Consider the following 20,176-nt stretch of genomic DNA (forward strand, 5'->3'; position numbering starts at 1 on the left):
CCTGCCAGAAGAGATTAGTCTTTATGGCTGTCTTAAGCTCGGAGAGAGTGTTAAGTTGACGAATCTCCTCTGGCAGGCCATTCCACAGTCTGGGGGCGATAGAAGAAAATGTCCTCTGGGTAACAGTTGTCAGCCTCATTTTGGCTGACTGAAGTAAATTCTCCCCAGAGGACCTGAGGGTGTGGGGTGGACTGTACGGGAGAAGGCGATCCCGTAGGTAACCCAGACCCAAACCATGTAGGTAATGCTGGACTAGATATACCCTTGGCCTGATTCAGCAGGGCTCTTATTATGTTTAGTCCAAGAACCAAGGCTCAGTGAGAAAGCACACGCTTTTGCATTCAGAAGGTCCCAAAACTTCATTCCTTCGCATCTCCAGTTGCAGATAGCGGTCTCCGCCTGAGACCTTAGGAATAAACTGACAGTCAGAAAAGATGGAAATTTGTTCCAAGGTGGATCAAGGCATTTCATATATAGCTTTTCAAAATTTATATCCACATGAATGAGATGCCCTTTACCAAACCCACCCCCCCTAAAATTCTAAGGAATCAAGAAGAAGTCTTATGAGCTACCAAGCTTTTGAAGCGTCAGTCGTACTGTGGTAGAGCACATTTATTTATTTATTTATTTCCCACCTTTTTGTCCTCCAAGGAACCCAAGCTGGCGTACATAATCCTCCTCCTCTCTATTTTATCCTCACAACAGCAACCATGTGAGGTAGGTTGGGTTGAGAGGCTGTGACTGGCCCAAACTCACCCAGTGAGGGTCCATGGCCAAGTGGGGACTAGAACCCAGAGCTCCCAACTCTCAGTCCGATGCTCTAGCCACTACACCACACTGGCTTTGCATGAATGTTCCAGGTTCAACCCCTGGAATCTCTAGGCATAGCACAGAAAGACTGCTGTCTGAAATCCTAGAGAGTAACTGCCAGTTAGTATAGTCTGTAGAACACGGGTGCACATCTTTTTCAGCCCTGAGGATGACATGTGATGTGAGCCGGGATCTGGGGACCACATGTGTGCACATAAATAGACACACATCTGAGAGATTCTGCTAGCAACGATGGTGAAAGTTCATCAAAATTGCTAGGGGAGGGAATGTGGCAACGGGGGGGGAAGGGCTCCTGGGGGGCTGGCACAATTCAGGCCTTGGGGATTGTACACCCCCTGCTGTAAATATTCCCAGCTCGCTGGATCAATGGTCTGGATCTGACAGTAACACAGCTTTATATATTCACTTCTAAATTAGTGAAATGAAGAAAAGACATTTGGGTTGCAATAGCTCTCTGGAGCATTTGCAAAATGATTTGAACCCTAAATTATTTTCATATCGCAATGATGCGGTTGCTCCTTTTTCTCAGCGGAAGGTGTTGCTGAATCAACAATAATAAGCATCACAGCTAGCAACCAAAACAATCTACAGAAAGGCTACATTTCCCCCCAGGAAATGTTTAGCTACACCTTTTGAAGCAAATCTATTTCACTTGTTTGTGCTAATTAATGGTAATTTACATAATAATTGTAACAGGCAAACTGCTTTTCACATCCTGGCAAAAAGATAATTCTAATACCCATTCTGAAGATATCATTCAAATAGAGATTGTGACCGCTTGAAGCCCATGATAGAGAAGAGCCTTGAATCCAGGAACCCTCTGCCTGTCTAAAGCTCAGTTTGGACATAAAAGGTTACAGCCTGTGGGATCCCAAGCACCGTAACCCCTGCCTCTCTATTCTTGCACATCCATTCCCCCTAAACTTGCTTCGCTGTTAAAATATAATAGCCCTGCTGGATTAGATCAAAGGCCTACCTCCTTTGGTTTTAAGGATAAAACAAGGTTAGGTATTATCATCACCAACCTAGGAAATATACACTTTCTTTAATAAGATTTACCTCTAGATACTATAAAACATAGTTTGGGTCTGTTGGGTTTCTGCAGCTATTATAAGAACATAAGAAGAGCCATGCTGGATCATACTAAGGACAGAATCCAACTGAAGTCTAACTTAAGTCTCATTCATTTCAATGGGTCTACACTAAATAGGCCTTTAGTTGGATTAGTTAGTCCACCATTTTGTTCATAGAGTGGCCAACCTGCTGCGCACCAGTAACCCACAAGCAAGACCTGAGTACAACAGCACCCTCTCACCCATGTTCCCCAGCAACTGGTGTACATAGGCATATTTCCTCTGATACTGGAGGTCACATAAAGTCATCAGGACTAGTAACCATTGATCCCCTCATCACACAAATGAGTGCCATTTTAAGTGCATAGCAGCTCCCACTACAAGTGAACAAAATTGAAGATCTTTGGACACTGTTCTATTCAAGACTCCTTTGGCCTACTCAAAGCTCATTAACTCATCAGCCATCAGTAGAAACTGTCTGTTTTGGACTAAATATGTTTGCCAATTTCTAGTGGTAGGTTCTCTGTGTTGGTGGCCTTCTTATGGAACTCACCTACTCCCCAAGAGAGTTTCTCCTATCCCAGTTATTTCTGGTTTTTTAGAGGTCAGTTAAGAACTTACTGTGCTGGCAGGCATTTGGGAAAGACCTAGATTTATCCCAGACTTCCTTATGTTATTAGTAATTGCTGCTATATAATGTGTATTTATGCTACTCACTTGTAACTAATGTTATTGTACTGATGAGGTTTTATTGTAGGTTTTAATTGCTGTTAGTTGCCCTGAGGCTCTTAAAAGCATGTGGCGGATTATAAATTGATATAAATTATATTAATTAAATGAGGAAACATCACCTATCTGACTTGCTCACATTCTGCCTGTTAATTCAACTACTAGCAATTAAGTATGACTGCTAACTTTTATGACACCTTGTGGGGCCTTCTTTCTAAGCAAGATTATTTTCACTTTAAAAGCAGCAACAACAAAGAGATAATAAAACTTCTGAAATAAATAAGGGACACAAGGAGAATAGTTGATTGCAATGCTACATAGCAACCTTTCTTAAAATGGAAGAAACTCAGGCCATAGCTAGATGGGTCGATATCCAGGGGCGATCCCTGGGGTCGTCCCTGTGTGTCCATGTGACGCACAGGGGATCCCGCGATCAGGGTGGGATCATCATCCCTCCCTTTCCCCAGGATATCGCCCTACCCTTTCAGCCCGCTTTTTCCACAGTCTCGGGATCATCCCGAGACCACGGAATGTGTGGGCATGCGTCGCGGTTTGTCCTGGCTCCTCATGGTTACTCGCGAGGAGCCGGGAACGGCGCATGGGGTGCAGAGCTCATCAGGACTCTGGGAAAAATTGTTTAAAATAAAAAACCTCACTTTTTGCGCATGAGTGCTCGTCTCCTTTAAGAAAAAACCAAAACAAAATGGCGGGCGCGATGTCTTGTTCTTCCGAGACCATCACACACTGCGTATAAATAGAGGGGGAGATCTCACGATAAAAATATCGAGAGATCCTCAGCCCTCCGTCGCACTAGACCAGTAGGTTTAGCTGAGGCCTCAGTTGGACTTTGACGAAAAGCCAAAATCAAAGATCACCTTTGTAAACATACAAATTCATCACTGATTTAAAGTCTCTTTTACAAAGTTTGAAGTTTTGTTTTGTTTTTAAAAAAAGAAACACTCTTTTCTCTGTGATGCTACCAAAAAAATATATCTGAAAACTGACCTGTCTGCAAACAAAATACATGCTATGGGAACTTGAATTTGGCATTGATGAGCAAACTCCCCCAGCCTGTGACTCAGAAATGAAAAATTCATTGTGCCATCACCTTGCCTTGTTTTATAGAGGATCCAGAAGACAACGCCTTCCACCCCTGTGTTTTCCCACCCCTTCTTCATTTTTTTGGATTAGGAAATTAATTGTTCAGTAAATAAACAGGGAAATGCAAAGTACGCAGTTTTCTCCCATATCCATATCCCACAGCTTAATGAACGTGGAAGGATTTCTATTGCAAAATGAAAACAGCAACAACAACAATTGCTTCTTCTAAAAAGTACACAGAGTGGCATATAACAATGTAATACAATCAATAAAAACACAGGTACAGCAAACCATTTCTAAAAGCAATAACAAAGTACAAACATTGCTTAAAGAAAGACACAGGCCTGGCAGCAAAAGTTAAAGCTGTCATACATTAAGACCAGCAACAATAAAACTAGGTGTTACATACTAGAATAAAATCACTGAAATAAAACTGTCTTCAATTTTTGGCAAAAGCACACAGAGGGAATGCACTGATTTTCAACAGGGAGGGCATTTCAGAGTCACAGCTCTGCCTCAGTGAAAGGCCTGCCTCTCACACTCACTTCACTGAATTTCCTCAGATGGCACCAAGAGAAAGGCCTACGACACAGATTTTAATTCTTGGGCAGGCCTATTTAGCCTGGAGAAGAGAAGATTATGTAGACTTCAAATATCTGAAGTACTGTCATGCAGGGCATGGAACAGACTTTGTTGCTGCAGAGGTCAGGACTAGAATTAATGTTGGAATGAAGATAGAAGAGACATCAAGAGTAGCATTACTTTCACTATTTGAAGATTTAAAGTGTAAAAAAGAAATTAAGGAATTGATAACAAATTTGCTGACTGCAGCAAGGTTAATTCTAGCTAGGAACTGGAAGATTCAAGGTGATTATCGTATTGAAGAATGGTATAAAGAAGTATGGGATATTGCTATCAATGATAAATTGACACGTAACATTAAAGTAAGAAGAGGTATAGCAAAAACGAATGAATTTGATGAAATTTGGAAACAGTTCCTAATATTTGTGTTCTCTAAGGGAAGTGGGAAACCACCATCAGAAGAGGCGTTAAGATTTTGGAAACAGGAATGATCCCGAATGGAAGGGGGAGCACTTGTTGGATTATGTTGGATTATGTTATGGATAAAGTATTATATGTTAACATTTATATATTCAAGTAATCTGTTATGTATTTGATTTTTTTTCTATGTATGGTATGTTAAATTGTTATATTTGTTTGTTTTTATTTAGTAGTCTAATAATTTTTTTTTAAAAAAGGACTAGAATTAATGGGTGAGAATCGCAGGGGAAGATATTTTGGCTAAACATTCAGGAGAAACTTCCTAATGATCAGAGCTGTTTGGCAGTGGAACAGAAGGCTTTGCAAGGTGGCCTTTAGAGTGGTCATTAATGTTCCTGGCTGTTACAGAAGAGTCATCATGACACAATGCTTAAGTACTTCAGCTTTCTTACCCACCATTACAGACACAATGAACAATGAACATGTATTCTAATCAGACCCCAAACATTTGCAATCATAATTAAATTAACATTTAAAGAAAATAACACACACACAAAGGTAAGTTCAGTGTTTGCAGCACCAAGACTCATATTTGCTTTCAGCTGGAGGAAAGTGTTGGACATAAAAGAGGAATATCAATGAGGCAGAAATAGCCAAAAAGAAAAATAAATAAAGAGAAACTGTTATTAAATAAAGCAAATGTAAATCTGAATCTCTGTAACTATGAATCTCTAACAAAGAACTGTAAAAGATGGATCTTGAGTGAACCCAGTTTGGAATTAAGCACAGTCCTCAGCATTAAAAAAATTATTTATTTAGTATTAAGTATTTATATACCACTGAATTTAATAAGATCCCTAACTGGTTCACATATACATATTAAAAATCACATTTAAATTATATTATTTAAAACAATTCCAAATACAATGCCGTGCGAGACAATAAAGACGTCTGCTAAGTAATCCACAAAGCTTATTCAGCAAATAAACATCACTTCGCACCTGGAGAGAGGTTAAACACTAGGAACTTTCCTCTAAGCTAAAACTTAGCTAACTAAGCGAGACAATTGTCCTTTTGACAAAAAGGAAGGTCTTTTCTCTGAGTCCTTTTAACTTCAGGGGGGATTCCTCTGAAGAAGTCTTTGGTGAGAAGCTAACCCAGCCGATTGCCTCTCACCTTCTTTTAGCTCCGCCCATTTGAACCTGTGCCAGACTCTGGGATCAGCCAACTCTGAAGTCCCTCTCCCCTCTGAGGATTGCTGAGTTCCCACAGACTGGTCAGGTAGTGGTTAAGATATGTAGCAAGATAACAGGGGAAGACATATCTCAGTTAGAAAAGAGAACAGTCGTAAGGATGGCAGGAAAACAGTCTGAGTAGAATTCTGCAAAGGTGGAACAGGAAAGACTCTAATTCCATCCTGTACAGAAAATTATGCATCACAACGTTTTCTTCAGTGGTAGAAGTGGGACTATGGAGACCTTCATCTCAGGGAACCTAGTAGCTCTAATTCTTGGAAATGGCACTGCAGAGTACATTGTGGACTAGAAAGGAAATACTGAATGTGTCTTTGCATGTATCGAAGTATAGTATATATATAATTTATATCTCTGTCTCTATCTATCAATCTATCTATCTATCTATCTATACACACACGCACACACAGACACACACAGGATGGGATAGCTTTACTGGTAATTCATTTGAAAGATAAAAGCAAGTAAACAAAAGCAGAGGATGGGTTAATGCAGCGTTATGCAGTGTGAGAGCCTATCTTGAGTGCCACACATAATAACCCTATCCCAGTTTGTTTTATGAAAATATCTGCATCAGAAACTCCCACTTCAGCGGTCTGAGATTGATCAGTGTTGTTCAGGCTTCCATCTATGCAGCAAAGCCAATGAATATTTATTGCAGCTTGCAAGCACTTGAGAGCTATTCTGTTCCTCCCGCTCAGTTGTGTCAAACTGACTTAAAAGCGCTCAGGTTTTCTACAGAATTGGCACATATGTTTGCACATCTAGAGATACTAAACTCTTTTTCATCTGAGACTTCAAGTGCAGTTTTGAAGCATTCTATCAGGACAAAGCAAAAACAAACACACAGCCCACAACTTCCAGCTTCCCCCCGTCTCCTTGCATTCTCTAGAGCAGTGGTTCTCAACCTTCCTAATGCCGCGACCCTTTCAGTTCCTCATGTTGTGGTGACCCCCAACCATAAAATTATTTTCGTTCTTCTCTACACGATCCATTGTCATGGGATGGTTTGTTAATGAAAATAATACATAACAATAGCTTTAATAATACAAAAGATGATACATGACATAGTTCAGTCAACACAGTTTCCTAAGACCATCGGAAATATGTGTTTTCCAATGGTCTTAGGCGACCCCTGTGAAAGGATCGTTCGACCCCCAAAGGGGTCCCGACCCACAGGTTGAGAACCGCTGCTCTAGAGCAACCTTCCCCAACCTGGTATCCTCCAGATGCTTTGGATTACAACACCCACCATCCCTGACCATTGGCCATGCTGTCTGGGGATTAGGAGAGTTGTCGTGCAAAATATCTGAGAGTGTTCTAATGTGACGCCACATTAGAACGCAATTTGCTCAAAATCGCACAGGATCACCACTGTGAGGCAAAAACGAGAAAGCTAGATGGCAGGAGGAAGCGAGGGCTATCCAGCCAGGGAAAAAAACCAGCACCAGCGACCATTCCCTTGTCAAGCCTGCTCCTTGCCCCTTGCCCTGCGTTCTCATGCTTACTAGAGCTGCGCCCACTGGATAACCTGAACCAAAGCTGGGAAACAATATGCAAATCAAAAAGTTGCAGTAAATCAAGGCTTTGAAAATGCGCCGTTTCAGGGGGAAAAGTCAGCTGTGGCTGCGAGTTGGTGGCTGTGTTATATAAACAATGCAGTGCCACTGCACAGCCACTATGGGATTAATAGAGCATACAGACACCCCCTTGAAGTTCAAAACTAACCAGGTTGGGGGAGGCTGCTCTAGTACTTCAAGGAGCAAAAACTTTTAGAATCTATCCCAGGATCTGAATTATAAGAATAATATTTCTGGACAGATTTGTAGTTTTAAAGATTGTAGCATAGAATATTATTTTTGCTGGATGAAGGTGGACACAGATTACTACTTGTGCAGTTCCTGTGTAGTGGACTCCCCCATAGTGTTTGATGTTTTTGTATGTTTCAAAAATGTGACAGAATAGCCAAAGTTCATTATGCAGGGAGCACTTCAGATGACCCAGTTTCAGAAGGACTCTGTTATGCGCATAGCCACAAATGTTTCCATGTGACCCAGAAAAATGCCTCCCAAGACAGATTATCCCATCTAGTAGAAAACCATTCAATTAATATATTACTAAAACAAACAAAAAATCCCAAAATACCCACTTCTCACCCTCCAATAAATGTATGAGTGAAATTCAAACATATGCCAGATGTTAAATGAAATCAGTGTTATTATGACAACTCCAGATACAATACACCAGCCTTCTCCAACCTGGTGTCTTCCAGATGTGTGGGACTGCAACTCCTATTATCCCTGGTCCACATGGCCATTTAGGAAAGCTGCAATACATGGTATAGAAAGACTGGAGCTGCTGGTCTGGCAAAATACAGGATTTCAGGACAGCAGGATGTGCTCAGTCATGAAGTATTATAGAGCAGGAGAAAACAGTATACCAGAAACACTTTGTAAGAAAAGGCTGCACAATGCCTAACCAAGTGTTAAGTGCCTCGTTTTCCTCATGTTTTTTTCAATGTTTTGATCATAAAGCACCTTCTTTCTATTTTTCTTCATTGCTAGCACTGTAACTGCTTATCGTCAAGATTGGCTACAAATTCATAATGAGAAGAACCATCTTGTGGTGGTTGAGAGACAGCAATTCATCTGAAAGCACACACAGTTCACCTTTCAAACACGTTGTACATACGGGAATTAATTTGGTGATCACAAAAGCAAAGCGATAAAGAGCATCTTAGCATGAAGAGTGTAGAATATGTTTGGTTACATTAACTCAACTCCACCTAATTCACATGGCTCCCTTTTACACTCATCATTCTAACTATCTAAACACACTAGCTATTTAGCACCCTGCTGCCTCTCACAGTCAGCTAATCACTGAATTACACGATAGCTCTTTGATGTGCCATAGTCAAGTGGAGGATGAGACCTCTCTAAACCAATTTTCACTTTAAAATCACTGTTAAAATGATAATATAGTCAACCTCTGAGCCAATCATTTTCAAGTGCAACTCTTCCATCCAATTGTTTAAGTCTGTATCAGGACATCCACATCAACGTATGGTTCTGGTTTTGCAGTATGACGGCTCCTGCTAATCAAAAAGTCTTTACCTTCTTATCACCTTTGGGCTCAATCCTATTTAGACTGAAAAAAGTCCTAAAGTTCCCAGCATTGTCCAGCCTCCATGGCTGCCTGGAGAATGCTGGGAGTTGGAAGCATATTTTTCTGTCTAACCATGCATAGGATTGCTCCTTTAATTGCTTTTTCTATGACATGTGTTTTGCCATGTACAGAAAAGGTTTGGTAAAGCAATTGTTTGCGTGATCTGTAGAGCGATGTCAGGAGAGTAATCCACTAGCTCTCTAATATAAGACACATCATATTTTAAAGATTTTTTAATAGTTTAATACGATGTCATAGTTTAACATGACATAAGAATATGATTTAGCCTTGCCAGAAACAGATGTAGTGACCTTTATATTTGATTATCTTTACAAAGAACCGTGCAACAAGATAAAGAGGCGTTACCTATGAAACAAGACTGATTTGACGAGAGTGACAACGTCCCGACTTGCGTTGTATCCAGCACAGACAATGGCAACATGGATTGTCTAAGGGAATAAAGAAGAAAAAAAGCAATGGAAGCAATGCGAAGAAAGATCAATACAATCTTTGGTTTTTATCATTAGTTAATCAGGAAAAACACACATGACAGCCCAATCTGTAATTGCAGTTGTTCAGAATTGAGCAATCTGTAGCTGTTTAATGCTAACCCATTTCTGGTTTGTTAAGAATATTTTAAATAATTGTAACAACATGTATGCTTTGAAATAATTAATATATGGTACCAGGAGTTTTAATTATTTCTTACATTAATTATGCAGGAACAGGAGATTGCAAAGAAGAAGAAGTGATATTAGCCCACTACCTTCCTAGTTTATTCTCTAATGCTAATGTGTGTCTGTGCTTTTAAGTTTGCTGTTTATTTTCATGCCATTAGCAATTTGCTCTTCCAGCCAATTCAATAATAATAATAATAATAATAGTAATAATAATATTTATTTATTTATTACCCACCTCTCCCTCTGGATCAAGGCAGGGAACAACACCAAACACAATATAATACACAAAATTAGTTAAAAGAGCATATAAAACCAATACAATCACAGCATCTTAAAATTCTTAGGTTTAAAACAGAAATAATCACAACTTACCTCAAAGAGTACTTGTAAAAGCAGATATATGGATGGAAAAAGACTTATTTATGTATTCTCTGAGCATTAAAAAGGTGCTGTGTAAGTTACTAACACTGTTAAAATATATTACTTCTTATTCTTTTCATTGAATTGCCTAAGGATAGGACAACCCTTGAAACACAAAAAGAAGGAATGTAATATTAAGCTTAGCTCATAGCTTGCTTCTACTTGTGAGTAGCTTGATTTCACGAGTGCCTCTACTCAAGTCCTTGTGACATCCCAAATTATTACCAAATGCTTAAGTAGTAGCAGAATTATTGTGCTGATTTACCTTCCTGCCTTGTACAACGTTACACAATCTTTCCCTTAGTGTCCCTTTTCCGGCCTTCAGTCTTCCCTACCTCAAGGAAAAGGCAGCTCGAATAATCTACTATGGAAAATACACCTTAGTAGTGGGGGAGGGCCTCTCATGCAAACACACATAGTTGGCATTTCCAGTAATAGGATAAATGATGAGAACCCTGAAGGCAAATCTGATAATAGGGATGTTTAAATTAAGCTTACATTCTGTCACTGAATTACTATGTGAATCTTTTAAGAGGAAAAAGTGAAAGCTATTTCATTATCAAAATACCATGTGGTTAAGAGATAGGTGCACAGCAAACACAAGGAAGGTTCATGTTTTACATTACCATTGCCTGTGGCAAAACACTAATCTCATGCTGAGCAAGGAAATTTATTGGTAAAAGTCATTTTAATCTGGAAGGCCATCTAATCTAATCACTCTTTTTAGCACCTATTCCCAAAATTGGCTGTAGCACCATATATCTTCAGGTCTTAAGGGATTCAGTTTACCATATATCAGCATAAACACACACACAAAATGAGAGAGACTTTATTTCTAGACTTTCCTTCCTTCTAGTAAAGCCAACTGTGATTCCCTCTCCTCTCTCAAATAAAGAGGCATCAAATTTGGATCCTAAACCATTACAAAGGTCATTCATATCTGCCCTCCTCCAAAACACTCTAGTTATTTTTTAAAAGTTCTGGAATATTTCTAAAGGACAAAAGGCTCATCATCAGAGAATGGAAGTGGACATTACACACAGCACTATAAGTAGTCATTACAGCATATGCATGACTGCTGCGGAAAACGTGGTCTAAGTGGACTGCTGTAACAAGACAGTGAAACAAAATAGTGTAAGATCCTCTTGCCACTGAACTCCAGCAGACATATTACATATCAGAATAGATTTTCATTTTAAGAGCATTTATTGATGTTCTTTTGGGGGAGTGTGGATGCCAAAAACATCAGACTCATGACTCCTCTCCTCCCTCCATAATGTCTAATGATGATACCATCACATCGCAAGCTCCCTAATACCTGTCCTTCTTCTCTGAGTGCTGATTGTAGGGCCTAGAGACACTCTCCCTGTGATGATATCATATCCTGTATTATCAGAACAAATGTGAGAGGAGAAAGAAATGGGATTGGTGGTTCTGGGAACAACTATACATCCTGCAACATCTAGTTCTGACTGTAGATGTGCTAAGACGCGGGTGTTCTTGCATTGTCTGGCTTGCTGCCTGGTCTCCTGATTACTATGGGGAAAATGTTAATTGGATCCATATGTGTTAATCAAGGTACTGGTAACTCTTCAGGGAAGTAATGACCTCTCAGTATCCCTTATATCTCCTAGTTCACACAACTGTTGTAGCACATGATTTCTCCACCTCGAGTAGCTACAAAGATTCTGTAAACTCTTAAATGTAGAGAAGTCAAGTATGGACCCTCTAACGATCTCAGATAAATAATGCAAGTGGAGACATGAAGTGCTTCTGTTCAGATTCCCAGCGACTTCATTCCATTCCCCTTCCTTCACTATTTCTTTTCCCTCTCTCAAATAGTCAGCATTTTGTGCCCACTGAGCTTCCTCAGTCCTCACTTGCATGTTTTGGGGGACCTTTCTCCATTTCAGGGTGGAAGGTGAACACACCTGTGCTCAGTCCTAGCTACATTCAGTTATTTGATTTCTCCATTGATATCTATAAACAGCTTCTGTCCTCATCTCTGGGGACATTTTAAAACAGCTTCTCAGTGTAAACCAGGCACTTATCTATGGAGAATGAGAAGGTTCTTTCTACCCTTTTTTATATATCTATGTGTCTCTGTCCTCTTGTTCCAGTGGCTTCATTCTATTAGTTATCTGTTTTTCTGTACCATTGAGTTATAATGGAACTGTTTGGATTTTTTTTATTTTTTTGGCTGTGTAGGACATTTCCCCCTGTTGTTGTTGTTTTTGGCATATCTGCAAACCTCGGGGTTACCTTTCCTCTCTCTTGTGCACGGGTGGTCCAGTCATGCACTGTTGTGAGTGGGTGGTCTGGTTTTCCAGAAGAGGTATCTCCTTATTCTTTTCTCTTCCCGTGGGTGGCATGGGAAGACTTGGATCAGTATTAGTACATATGGTTGTTTCTTTATTCATAAGCTCAGAAGAACAGCTAGTAAACATTTGGGTTTTAGAACCTAGCAGTTCTCTTGACAAATATAACCCATTACACATGTACAATACAATCCTATGCATGTTTACTTGGAAATAAGTTCTGTTATGAGCCGCCCACCCAGATGAGTGTTCGTAGTGCTGCAGCATTCATGTTTCACGTCGACAGAACCTAATTTCATTTTCCACTGAAAAAGCACATGAAACAGGAGCACACAATGTCAAGAGTATAAAACTGTTAAGATATTTCCTTTCATTGTGTTTTTTTTGTTGATTGGTTGGAATTGTTTCCTTGTGGGGGGAAATATTCTGGCTAGTTGCTCTAATCTACAGTATGAAATTAGGAAGTGAGCTTCCCAATAGCTGCCTGCAGCGATATCCAGAGCTTGCTGATACCATTGTTTATTGATGTATCTTTGGCTTATTCTGTTAACTTCCCCCAGAGAACATAGTTTTCTTCTGTTCAAGTGAGGTATCACCTCCTTCTTTGTCTGTTGTTGTTGTTGTTAAATAGACTGCATATCACAAAATGAGAATCACAAATGACAATCATGAATACATTTTGGAAGAAGGAATACGATGGCGGCAACAATGATTTATAAGTACTAAGACAATCATTGCCACAGTTAGAGTTGCACATCTTTGGGGGAATGGCCACGTTTGAGGGTGTTGACATGTTCACAAATGTTGGTGGGGTGCGGGGTTGCCTGCTGGAGTCACTGGATCACACGATTTGAGATGTTTACTTATAGAGATAGATGGTCTTGCCCCCGTTTGCCTCAAACTGACTCAGAAATGAATTGAATAAAATCAGAAAGAACTCTTGTTTATTTTCCTATCCAATGCCAGACTTGGAATATAGCCCTCTCCTTGATTCCTCCTAAAAGCCTCGCTGTCAACCCCCACTTTCCTAAACACCCTCTTCTATAGGAACATAGGAAGCTGCCTTATACCGAGTCAGACGCTTGGTACATCTGGCCCAGTATTGTCGACACTGACTGGCTTCAAGCAGGATTCTTTCCTTGTCCTAACTGGAGAAGCCCAGGATCAAACTTGGGACCTTCTGTATGCAAAGCAGGTGTTCTATCACACTGAGCTATGGCCTCTTCTCTTTCTGCTTAAGATGTTACCTGGCTTGGCAGCAGTAGTGGTGTGCACACAGAAAGGGAAGGGGGAAGGTTTCCACCCTCTCCTCCCACCTGGCACCCAGGTGTGCCGATACTCAGTATATTAGCATGCCTTGAACCAGTGATCCATAGGAGAATAAGTTCTTCTAGGGTCTACTGCAGTTTTCTCTTCTCTCATGCGTCAATGCTGCAGGACAGCCAGGTAAAGCCTTAATGGGAAGAGGAGGAGAGCCTTTTTGGGTGTGTGTGTGTGTGCTGGCAGATTCATTAGGGATTGGGAGGGAAGCCAGAAATTTTTCTCCAGCTTTCATTTCAACCCAAGAAAAACTTCAGGATTTCAAAAGCCCACTGTCATCTGAATTGAGCTTTGAAGAGCTCCCAAAGTTAGTTTCTAAGCCTGGCTTGGGAGAACTTTGCCAGTATCCCTATTTGCTTATATAAGGAAAAGAAGCATGCCTGTGAAGTTACCTGAAAGATGTAGGACATCTGTGGGAGCTGAAGGGAGCTATAATAGATACTCCTTACTGTTTTATTATCAATATTATTATCACTTACAGAGAGTTTCTTTAGACAAGCATTTTATAACATGCTCATATCTGGCCACTCCAGATGTTTGTGCGTCATACTAGTGATCCTCCTGCACGTCTCCCAGTCCTTCTGCTTTTGGGGGGGTTTTTTGTTACAAAATAAGGCTCTGAAAACCCAAGTCTTCTGAACTATAATGATATTTGTCGCTACTTCCTGCTGTGTGCAGGAGAAGTTGCGCTATAAAACACCCACTACAGGGTGCTGACCCACTAAACTGAATGGACTGCTTTCTTCCCCTTTCTTCCCATTGTGATTCTTCTCATTGTTCCTATTGCAGAAAAGAAGCAGGAAGCAGAGTGACAGTAAGGAAACACAACGCCCCCCATCTGAAAACCCTTCATAGTCTTCATAATGTGCACAGCACTTTACAACGCATGTTTCATTCATTTCTACAACTACCCTCTAAAGATAGACAATACCATTTTGCAGATTAAGAACTGACAATAAGTGGTCATGATTGTCCAAAACCCTCCTACAGAATTTATATTGTAATATTCAAGTTTTCAGCAGTCCAAGTTCCACAAACATCAATATCAAGGTTATCTTATTGATTCTTCTCAAATTTGCCAGCATTTTACCAACTGGCTACCCTTGAGCATCATTATCTTCCAACACTAACTATAAATGTACATTAACCCATGCAATCAATTGCCTGTTCTCCTGAATACCACATCAATTTTCTATCTGTGCTTAGAGACCTTCTATCTGTATTGAAAGACCATTTTTCCTCTACTAGTATGGATTCTGTATGGCTTCCAATTTTCCTAATGCTAAACTGCGTATTACCAAGCACACTGCATCTTCAGTGATATGACTTGTTTGCTTTTACAAAAGAAGATACAGGATACTGAACCTGTAAACACATTTGCCAATAGCAGATGTTGAGGGTATCGTCCAAATAAAGGTTGCCCGTCTAGCTGGCTGTCTCTCACCTTTCTGACTGTTAGAGCAGTACAACAATGGAACCAGTTACCCTGGAAGATTGTGGGCTCTCCCACACTAGAGGCCTTCAAGAGGAAGCTGGACAACCACCTGTCAGGGATGCTTTAAGGTGGATTCATGCATTGAGCAGGGGGTTGGACTCGATGGCCTTGTAGGCCCCTTCCAACTCTACAATTCTATGATTCGTTCCTTCTCTTATTTGTACTAGGTTGCATTATGCAAGGACAAGGACCACCCCTTCTCTCTCATACACACACACAGACTTTTCTTTGCTGCAGCCATGACCAGTGCCAAACACTTGGCCAAGATTGTCCGGGCTGCTGCACTTTGAGAAGCATGGCTTTAGATGGAAAAATCATCTGCCTACCTCGCACTTCTCCACTGCTGGCTGCTGTCCACACTCTGAGCTGTTCCCTGCCACGATTCCAGCCCGTAGGCTTTCGCTGTCCCCAGTCCCTTCCTCCATGGAGTACGTTTTTGAGTGATTGCCTCGGTGATGGGACTGGCCCCGGCTCTGCACCAGACTAAGCTGTTTCCGAAGTGCCCGGTTTTCCTCTTCCACTTCCCGCATGCGTACCTCCAGGCTTTCTCTTTCACGTTGACTTGTGGCTGCGTAACGAGGGCTGTGGGGCTGGGATTCAATCGGAGACAGAGACACTGGCTTTCCATCTGTAGTGAAAGAGTAAAGCAACAGAGGTTAACTGAAAGAATTTAAAAATTAAGTTTCAGAGAAACTTTTTCACCAATACGTCCTGAATTGTTGAAGGAGCTATGCATGTGATTAACATGCATAAGGTTACCATTGATTTCCCCCAACCCTTCTTGTTATACAAGGTGGTGTGGTTGCTGTTCCCTTTGACTCCATGCCACAACACTCTGATAATGTTGGATATAGATTTATATTCAGTGGGCTGTTTCCAATGTAAGTCTAACTTAAGTCACATTTATTTCAATGGATCTACTCTAAGTAGGACTAACAATGGATACAACCCATATAAACCACGTGGGACAGTGTGGGAAAACCCACCCTAGGATCAAAAATGGGTGGTGGGGGTGGTGGGAACATTAATGTGATTCTTGTTATCTGATCCTGCACCTCTCATATGGTTTCCACATTGCCAGTGCGGAACTGAGTCCACCACTTCCATAACCCAGGAATCAGACAAGATTGACACCTTCCATCTTGTTCATCAGCTGTTCTGCAAATAATCAGCTCTGTGCACAACCTATATGGCTTGCTTTGGTAGTGATGGCTCACAGAAAAAAATCATATCTCTTTAGCTCCAACATGACAGATTTGCTGTGAAGTTCAGTAATAATTATTGCCCCTAGTGCACAAACTTTAATCTATAGGCACCTGGTCTGAAACTTGGGTAGGTTGCCTAGAGGCAACTAGGCCATAACACACCACAGACTGGTCTTGCTGCAACAGAGTAAAGAATGTAGGAAACGGTCTTGTCCTAAGTCCAGCTATTAATCCATTAGCTCAATATTGTCTACACTGACTAGCAGCAGCTCTCGAGGGGTTTCTGAAAGAGTATTTCTCAACACTACTTGGAGACACCAGGAACTGACCTCTTGTACTCTACCAATTAGTTGCAGTTCCTCACCTAAATGGGAGTTTTGTGAAACAAGAGCATTTTACAAACTTACAGCTCATCATTGGGCTCCATCACACCTACTTTTTTTATCCAGTTTTCATCCGCGGTTTCCCCCTCTGTTTCCTTAGTGAGTTGAGCATTAGGCATTTTCACGTCTCTGTGTTGTTGTGCTCTTTCAACTCATGTATCTTTTCACCTGGAGTGCTACTATGCCAGTGAAATGTCCTGCCCTGCCCCTTGGGAAAGGTTTACAGGGGAGGAGGTGCGAAGTTTTGTTTTGCTAGTTTCAAAGGGTGGGCAGACGAATCATCATTTTAACTAATTTCTTTTGTAAAGGTGTTCAGGTACCCTCCTTTGCTCCAAGATAACCAAAATGCTTACACCTGCATAATGTTTAGAGATAGAGATCGAACTTTCCCCGCTCCAAAAAAAAAAAAAAAAAAAAAACCATGGAGGGGAAGAGGCCAAATGAGTGCAGGAAGTGGACGAAGTCATGTGAGTACCAGGCTGCAAAGCCGCATACCAGTGTGCAATAAATTGCTGGTGTGATGGAGCTCATTGTCATACAGCCTCCAAGCCCCATCCCCAATGAGGGGCTTATATAATCCAAAGGCAAGAAGCTGGAGGTATTGACCACTGCTTCATTAGCTCACTCCATTGTGGAATTAAAAGGGCTGGGAAATACTGCAGGGGGTTGGACTCGATGGCCTTGTAGGCCCCTTCCAACTCAGCTATTCTATGATTCTATGTTCTCACTCTTACAGTTAATTCCCATTTAACTGGTATCAAATATATCAATGGCTGTGGAAGTTCCTTCTTTATTCCTGATAACACACATTAGGGTTTCACCACCACCACCAACCATAGCAGAAAGGACTGATGCTCAAGCAAGCCTGCATATATTGCATTTTACTTCTTTTCCAACACAAGCTAAATTGACACAACTATTGGGAAAAAGCAACACGAGAGTCTGCTTGTAGATGTTTTGTTTTCACAGGACTCAACTGAGCTCACAGAAAAGCATTTTGTCTATGTGATAAATAGTTTATCACCTTCAAGTTCTACTTACTCCAGAGTGACAATCACAACCTCAAATTCAACATCCGATTAAGCACTGTTCTTGCTACAATCCTATGTAAAGGAAAGACGGCTCATTTACAAAACTGCACATAATGTTTATCGGCTATTTTTCTTTGTTTCTTAATGCTCAGCTATCATTACAAAGTTTTAAGATCAATTTTTTTAGGGGGGGGGGATTGCTCTATTCCAGGCACTTTTTTTTTATAACTGATACAGCATGCAAGGGAATGATTATGAATGCCCAGGAGAGGACCTATAAACAACTAGCTGTAGCCGAGATCTGTAATTACATGAAATGGCCCCAGAGGAGGGCAATTTCATGGCCTGTTCCAGGTGTATTATTGCACATGAGGGCTTAGAAAGAAGAATCAGTCTGTTAAATAAGGAGACAGGCATCCAAGTCCTCTCTCCCTCTCTGTGTGGGAGAGAGAGAGAGAGAAAGGGAGAAAGCATGTAAATAGGACAATATCATCAGTTCAAATGTTTGAGAAAGGAATATAAAGAAATATAAAACACACTCCCCTTATTAAAGAGTTTTTTCCTAAAACTGAATATCAGGGGTCCCCAACCTTTTGGGGTCAGTGGTCACTTTCACAAAATGGACGCCATGGGGACTTGCCCATTCATAAAAAAAGCTGCCAGGTGGGCAAAGCACCCATTTCCCAGAAGGCAAACAGGTGAGACTAAAAGAAAAGTAACTTGCCTAAGGCAGAGGTCAGGTCTGAAATCCAAAACACAAAATAATTCTTTGGAACCCAAATAAAGATGGTATTGGAGGCAGCACTTCACTTTGTAGCATGCCAGCTGCCTATTTTAATAATAATAATAATAATAATAATAATAATAATAATAATAATAATAATGAAATAAAATAAAAATCAGGAGGGGCAGAGAATGTGGCAGCTGCCAAGAAAGGTGTTTGCAGGCACATTCGTCCCTATGGGCACCACATTAGAAATCCCAGAACTAAAGTGATGGATCTAGAATTCTTCATGGAATAACAAGATCACTTGCACATCAGAAATAAAAGCAAGTTTTTCACAATGCATTGGAAAACATTTTGTTCCATTACAACGCTCAGATCTTCCCACTCATGTTCTTTTGAAAAAGGTTGCACTGCTCAACTATCGTCCCACTGTGTCATATTACAGTTAAAGTTCAGCCATCTTCCAGCATTCCCAGGAACAACTCTTATTCCTGGACTCAATCGGCATCTCCATCCTTTCAAAGGTTTGTCTGTCGCCTCCTAGCCAGTGATCAATAATTTCTTATTTATGTTAACGACAAGAAGCCTCTCAGTAACAGTCAATGTGGTTAGGAAAAGATTATGGGCAAAATACTATATAAGATCGCGGAAATGGTTTGCCCAAGTTTGAACCAAGTTTGGAGTTCAGGTATAATAATCTGCATGTTTGGGGAAAGAAGAGGGACCCATGCAATTCACTATTGTCACTGCAATGCAGTAAATATATATATATTAAAAAATGTCAGACAGAAGGGATTTTTTTTTCACATATTACAAATCCACACGTTCTCTCCTATGCATGTTTCCCCCGGTAACTCCTACCCTGATAATAGCTGTGCGCTCCCTCATAGTATATTCAGTTAAAGCTTCATATACATCTACTATCAGAAAGCAGATGCATAAAATCACAGACTTGCTAACTGCTGTCAGTCGTGCAGTTATTACCAAGTATTTAAGCAGTTATTAGCAGCTGTTAGAACTACAGCAATGCATCGGGGTAGTGAAGGCGGAACTGCTCGAGATACACCACTAAATTCCAACAGTGTTGTATTACCACTGCTGTAAGGAAGAATATTTACAGCTAGCATTTCTGATTATCGCTAGTGGGAATCTCCATGCAGTGATTCAGATGAAGTTATAAATACCCTCATTTACTCCTCTGGAAGCACATCGGGAAGGGAAAAAACACTGGTGCTATTTGAAGAGTATGAGGCTCATTTCCCAGAGGATTACAAAAACCTCCTCCTTTCTCTATAGTTTCATAGTCCAGAAGAACAGTAGGCTTTCTATGTTATGTGCTTCTTGATTTATAGCAGGAGTGGAAACATGGAATTACAGGTCACATACAGAACCGATCACCCCACTTTTTAAAAAAAGAACTGGTACTTCCAGTTTTTAAAAACG

The 20,176-nt window shown here is 40.7% G+C and overlaps 1 protein-coding gene across 2 annotated transcripts in view; it reads right to left on the reverse strand.

Moving 5' to 3' along the window:
• LARGE1 (LARGE xylosyl- and glucuronyltransferase 1) overlaps positions 1–20,176 on the reverse strand; it is a 397,052-nt gene that overhangs the window by 200,209 nt on the left and 176,667 nt on the right. For both annotated transcript variants that reach the window (XM_063133451.1, XM_063133452.1), the window contains exons 3-4: positions 15,714–16,015; positions 9,521–9,603 (exon numbers count right to left, since the gene is read on the reverse strand). In XM_063133451.1, the coding sequence (XP_062989521.1) occupies positions 9,521–9,603; positions 15,714–16,015 (385 nt within the window). The remainder of the gene's footprint in view (positions 1–9,520; positions 9,604–15,713; positions 16,016–20,176) is intronic.

Source organism: Elgaria multicarinata, chromosome 9 (genome assembly GCF_023053635.1).
Source record: "Elgaria multicarinata webbii isolate HBS135686 ecotype San Diego chromosome 9, rElgMul1.1.pri, whole genome shotgun sequence".
Taxonomy (NCBI): Eukaryota; Metazoa; Chordata; class Lepidosauria; order Squamata; family Anguidae; genus Elgaria; species Elgaria multicarinata.